General features: G+C 39.5%; 1 protein-coding gene across 2 annotated transcripts in view; it reads right to left on the bottom strand.

Annotated features, from left to right (window-relative positions):
• Window positions 1-701: 701 nt before the first annotated feature.
• The window catches only part of LOC119268021 (COP9 signalosome complex subunit 2), a 7,857-nt gene continuing 1,999 nt past the window's right edge, over window positions 702-6,559 (bottom strand). For both annotated transcript variants that reach the window (XM_037549513.1, XM_037549514.1), the window contains exons 3-12: window positions 4,636-4,714; window positions 3,394-3,634; window positions 3,231-3,305; window positions 3,000-3,134; window positions 2,298-2,485; window positions 2,135-2,203; window positions 1,969-2,059; window positions 1,731-1,865; window positions 1,183-1,295; window positions 702-1,100 (exon numbers count right to left, since the gene is read on the bottom strand). In XM_037549513.1, the coding sequence (XP_037405410.1) occupies window positions 1,010-1,100; window positions 1,183-1,295; window positions 1,731-1,865; window positions 1,969-2,059; window positions 2,135-2,203; window positions 2,298-2,485; window positions 3,000-3,134; window positions 3,231-3,305; window positions 3,394-3,634; window positions 4,636-4,714 (1,217 nt within the window). In that variant the 3' untranslated portion in view covers window positions 702-1,009. The remainder of the gene's footprint in view (window positions 1,101-1,182; window positions 1,296-1,730; window positions 1,866-1,968; window positions 2,060-2,134; window positions 2,204-2,297; window positions 2,486-2,999; window positions 3,135-3,230; window positions 3,306-3,393; window positions 3,635-4,635; window positions 4,715-6,559) is intronic.

The raw sequence follows: 6,559 nt of genomic DNA on the forward strand, positions 1-6,559 counted from the left end.
CCGCGGCTGGTGCGCGAAGTCCAGGCCGAGGGCTCTGCGACTTCAACGCCTTGTGTTCCATGTCGGCGGCGCCGTGCACACAGCCGTCGTTCCCGTTTTGTGGCCTAATTGCTTCTCGGCAGAGAAAAGTGCTGATAACGTATTGAGAGTCAATCGTAAACTAACAAGGGATCTGAACAAATGATCAAAAGTCTTTATTGATGATGTACTGGTGCTTATATACAATGGGAAAGGACACAACGGTTTGCTAGGGGTGCCTCTACGGGAGGCAACTGTCGTGACGGTTCCCACAAACGTGGAACCGCACATCTAATGAAGCAGGGATTATCCCCCTAATAACCGCTGGGGTTATTTTTTTAACATTGTATATGGGTTTACTAATTTTCTAAGACAGCATCCGATTCATCCTTACTGAAGGCCAACTCGCAGATGGGTTTACCAAGGCATTGACGGTTCGGACAAAGTGAATTCATGCAACATCTGAACCTTAGTTCATCATGAGAGGTGTACACGTATGAGCTAGAGATAACACCTATATACGCTTACCCATCTTCCTTCTCAATTGACACAAATTTGATGCCTTGCTGTGAGATGGCAAACGCCAGGCAAAATAATATGCGAAGGGTGATGCAAGCTGAGACATTTGTGGCGTAGCATCCATGGTCAAATTCAATTTAAATGAGCAAACTAAATACTTGACGATGCTAGTTTTGAGCATTTCTATATTCGCATCGATACCGAGCTTTCGACCACAGTGAAATCTAGGCAGGATGAAGTAGGAACTAGCAGGGCCGTTTCAGCTCAGGACAAAATCCCAGCATCCCGCTGGCCAAATCACAGAAAAGATAAGAGGATATAATCCACAAACTGGAGTGCTACGTTCATTACAGTGACAAGTTACTTTACCCACGTCCAGGATCTACCTCACGGACAAGATACTCCTTCACATTTAAGCCCCCAGATACCAAAACAACTCAACCAGCAGGTACTAATGGAAACCTGCCATCTCTCACCCAACTCTGTTGGACACCGTCTGGTAAATAGATTTGAGCTGAGTATTCCACTTGTCGATGGCTTGATATTTCCGCATTCCCTTTGACCTGAATAAAATTTGCAAATCTGCACCCTCAGAACTTCCTCACGAAGAATATGTCAAGAAAGTAAGTTAGTGGGAGTACGCACCTGTCACCGCATTCTAGCAGCTTGTTCACCTGATCTATGTGGCCTTGGACACGGTTGTCCAGAATCAATGACACCAAGAGCTGCTCAACATCCTTTTCTGGGACATTTAGCTCCTATAAACACAAACAATTGATTCAAACAGTTGATGTTACGATGAACTGCGTCTTTAGCCACTAAATACAAACTGTTGACTGAAACAGTCAATGTTATGATGAACTAAATGTCACACATGACATGTTTACAAAACTGTACTTCCATGCTGCAAAAGAACTGCATTACTTTGCTAGATTTAAGTGCGCACATATGTTATGTTTTGAATTGAACTGGGATGGTTTAGTTAACAAAGAGAACTAAAGAAATGATCAACCTTCATGCTGTATGTCCTGTATAGCCCCTTTAAAGCAGAACAAGCACATAAAGTATCATTCATGTTAATTTTGTTATCACGATAAATTGCTTGTGTTCATCTGATGGAGAACAAGCACATATTGTGCATATGAAAAGTGAAATCTGGCTAGCAAAGTGTGGATATGCTGTAAAATATTCACCTGTGAAATGAATGGAATCCTTATTCTTGTGTATGGCTTAATGAGCTTGAGCAGCACTTGAGTTCTGATGTTCTTCAACAAGTCCTCAATGTAATTACGGATAAAAGGATCATCCATTATTGTTCTTCTATTGCTCTGGCAAAAAAAAAAAGAAAATTACGATGGAATCAGTGAACCAAAAAATATTAGTTTAGGATCGTGGCAAACAAGGAAATGGCATCTGTTCAAGAGCACTGACCTTTAGGATCTTCTCAAATTCCATGATGTCATTCTTCTGGTATGCTGCAATCAAGTTTGTCATTGCGAGGATTTCAGGATCATTTTTGTACCTGCAGAAATTTGAGTTACACAGAGTAATGAAAATCAACCTACAAGACCTAAGAGGGTGTCATCAGAAGTCTTACGGCTTGGCCTCTTGTCCATCAAAGGGATTCACTTCAGATTCCATCAACATATTGGCAAGAACAAGATATCTAATTCGCAGCAAAAGGAAAATTATGATAGGAAATCACAAAGAGTTATACAAAGTTATGAGTTATGACAGAGAAGATGTGCTTATGATAGTACTTGAGACACTGGATTCTCCGTGGATTGCCAGCTTCGTCGTAGTTTTTGAATGCTTCAAAGAAATCAGTCGCTGCGTCCGCCCACTGCCTCTCGGCCATGTGCATCTTCCCACCACATTCACGAATTATACCCATAATTCTTGGATGAGGTATTGCTGATTTAATAGAAAGAGCCCTCTGGTACAATTCCTGCAACAGCACACAGTTCAATTCGGATGGTGCGTTTAATTCTCACACACATGATACTATAAAAAAGAAGCATAATTCTCAATAAGATTGCTCTTGAGCTAGTGTTGCAAAGAATACAAATGATGCATATCAAAATTGCAGGTTTCAGGTTACAAAGCTGAAAAAAGAACCCATTTTCTCCCATGACCGATGATGTGCACAAGATATTACAATCCTGAAAGCTAAGCATATTTCCCTTAAGAAAGAAAGAAAATTATAACTCTATCCAATCCCAGATAACAATGAATGACAAATACCCCCAAAAGAATCAGCTAATAGTTCAGAATCCTTCGATGAAACAAGCCAATAACATCTGAACTTTGTATGCAATCACATAGCATTTAGCTGTGACCACATAATGCTTTACAAGAAGATGACACAGCGAAAAGTAACACAATTGCACACAACAGAAGAGTGAAAGTTAGCTAACAAGTTAAGAAATAATAATGAACGTACACAAGAACAGATAACTAACCTTTAACTTTTTGTTGTTTTTTGTTTCAGTGTACATTTGAATCTCAATAGCATAGACTTCTAGAAGTTGTGTGCCTTTCTTCTGGTCATCAGAACCATCTTCCTTTTGGCAAGACTTATGCAGCTCCTTCAGTATCTGTCAGTAAAAGGATATATGTGAATTAAATGCATAAAGACTAAGGAATGAAGGAAGCAAGTAATCGGTAATGACAAGAAGAACATATCTAATCACCTTGCTCATGCGACCATACTCCCCCATGTCGAACCAAATTTTGCAAAGCTTCAGGTTTGTCTTAAACCATAATCTCTGCACAAGAAACAATGATAATACATGAAGACTAATCGTTTGGTATATCATAATATTTTCCTAGTTTTAATAATACAACAAACATAACCTCATTTTTTGCCTCTTCAAGAGCTTTAAGTGTTGTCTGGTAGAACTCTTGCAGAAGATTGAAGTGCTGACTAGCAGATCCAGAAACAAAATCCATTATGTTGTTTATACATTTCTCACTGTAGTTACGTGTCACAGCAGATTTTATGTATGTCAACATCTCTCTGTAAGCATCCATCATTTCTTTGTACTTTCCCAGCTTATAATAAAGCTTCACAGTTTGTTTGAGAGCCTTGAATCCCCTATGAATGAACATATATATAATTAAAAGATAAAAATTAGACACCTCAACATAAATGTTTATTTATGCAACAGCTAAATTCACTGAGGAAACAGTGTGGCTGAAGAGTTATAATTCAACTAGACTGATTAAATATTGTCTTTGTTACTTCACTGGAAGCATGGGTCAAGGCACTCAATTTTACAAAGTAATGTCCAATTAATAGAGGACAATACCAGTCCTGACCAAGAACTGCCTGTAACAGGCACTGAACATGTCAACAAAAGGAGCCTAGCTTTCAAGGAATTGACCAATAACCTAACAAATAGGCATGAAAAGTGTTCAGTATATTAAGATGGTAGAGTTCCACTGACTCCTATGTGAAAATTTTAGCTGGTTTTCTAGCATTCTATTTGCTGCCTCTTTTCATATTCTTCAATCTGTCGTTAATCTAACTGCTACTAGCCTCAGCTAGACTACAGTGACCTGGAAATGGACTCCCACCAAATAAATGATGAATAGACGCAGCGAGGTCCTCAGGACAAACTAATAATCTAATACACCGCACAGTTTAAGGTTGTTTCGCATATCTTCTGTTGCTTAACAGCAGCTACTGCCTAGTGAAAATACTGATTAACGAAATAAAAACATTCATCCAAGTGTGTAAAAGCTTCCAAAATCCAACAAAAAAGTAATTCTTCAGTAAGAGTTCCACTTGCAGCACAAGCTATTTCATATCAGGCCAAGTCCCAATGACTCCATTTTATGACCTAAATTTATCCACAACCAACGCTTGGTCCTAACTGATAGGCCCACAATACATGTGACAGCTTGTGGGCAAAGCATATAATCTACACACCCAACATCTTAATGCCTCAAGCTCCAACCTTAAGGATAACAGATAGTAGCACAGATATCAGATAGGACACTTTATAGACTTGAGCATTCATATTGTGCTGGAGCAAACATAGGGAAATTGCAGATAAAACAGAATAATGCAACAGAATAGGTAAAAATGCTAACCATTCCGCCTTTTCAGGCTCCATGCGAACTACAGCATCAAAACCAGCAAGTGCACCCTCCGGGTCTGTCTCAACCATACCTGCAGAAGGATACTCATTCAACATCATACCGTGCAGCAACATATGCATAACACCATCAACCACTAGAATGTGTTAGATTAATGAATTGTAAATTTGCTTACATTTCATAGATAAATAACTGTATGTTGCCTAAAGTGCACAAAATAGGACAACCATAATCCTAGTATTTAAGTTCTGCCATATTAAAAGACCAGTCCAAAAAAAACTTAGTTTCCATTTAGAGTAAAGCCGCTATTTTATTTTGATCCATCTGCTAAAAAAAGATGACCATATGTTAAGTCCCTTACATGTAGAAAACAATAAAATTATCCTAACCCAAACAGTCTTTCATATATAAAATTATCCCTTACATGTAGAGCGATGGGGAGAGTGAACAAGACAGAGAGAGGTTGGGTGGGTTCTGTGCGTGGCAGGTGTGTGGGGTCCACCCTGACAACTGAGGTGACAATAATCTCTCTGTCCTCTCTTTTCTCTCTTTGCACAGATCTCGATAGCAAGTAGTGGATGGTGGAGATAGCATTAGCCTAGGTAGTGGTCAATATCAGATATATTATCTATCTCTATATATGTGTGTGTGTGTGTGTGTGTGTATGTGTGTGTGTGTGTGTTAAGGTAAACAAATAAACTAATAGAGTAGATGCGAAATATGACAATAGTATAAACAACTGAACACAGTGATGTGGCATCTTCCATTAAAATAAGTGTAGTGTATGAAAATGAAATACCAAAATACATTTGATAAAGAAACATACTTTCATGTAAAATCAGATGTGCAGACTCAATGCATATGCATTTCTTTTTTCATTTTAGAAGAACATACAAGTTTCTTTGGAAGCATCTTCGTTAGTGTAACAAATATGTTACAAAATTGAAAATAGAATGTTTCTTAAAAGGCATCTGCCGGAAAAAGTAGAGCATTAAGCTTTTAGCAGGATCCCAGGCCTTTGCAAAAGTGGTAGGACAGCCAAGACAATGGTTGGAAGAGAGGCATCAGATTGATCACATTCTGCTTCCTAGTGTCAATGATGGCTAAGAAGATCCAGATATAGTCCTGGATCTAAGAGAGGGAAGAAATAAAGGTAGCAGGATATCGAGGAGGTGGCTAGGGCATCACAGTGGCTAGCAAGTATCTTCCCATTCTATACGACCAAGTTTCCCGAACATTTGTCTATCGCAAGCAAGTACTAGTACATACCAGCCTCTTCCTATATAATTTACGTAGAAACACAGGAAAAATCATTTGACAAGTCTATAAGCTTAAACTTGAACTAGTTTCAACCTGAGTCCAGCACATTGCACCGTGACGGTATTTAGTCACAAATCACAAAACAAGAATCTTATATATATAAACAACTGGCGAAATTTATAAGCAGCCTAATTCAGTTAGAATGCTAGAAAACACTACAGAATTCTCAAATCAAAGAAAGGGAAAATCCTCAGAGTACCGAAGGCGTTATTTGGATAGGTAGTATATACAAAACCAGATCTCCACAAACCAGGGAAATGGTATAAAAAACTAAAATCCTGTTTGGCAACTCCAACTAATCCGTGAATATAGAAAACTTAGCTTTCCAAAAACTCAGATTTCAGGTATATTCAATAAACACGATTTACATAAACTGGATTCCAACGGAGTCCTGCAGGCCGGAGGGGATGCGAGAAGCAGCAGGCAGCAGGCAGCAGAGTCAGTTCAGGGGGATGACGAACTCGGGGACCATCGGAAGCCCTCGCCGGCGGCTGCGTTCAGAATTAGTGGAGGTCAGAGGGGAAGTGACCCAAGGAAGGATCAGTGCAGGGGAGGGCGACGACCTCGGGGGCCAACGGAGGCCGCACGCGGAGTTGGT

Source organism: Triticum dicoccoides, chromosome 3A, assembly GCF_002162155.2.
Source record: "Triticum dicoccoides isolate Atlit2015 ecotype Zavitan chromosome 3A, WEW_v2.0, whole genome shotgun sequence".
NCBI classification, from domain to species: domain Eukaryota; kingdom Viridiplantae; phylum Streptophyta; class Magnoliopsida; order Poales; family Poaceae; genus Triticum; species Triticum dicoccoides.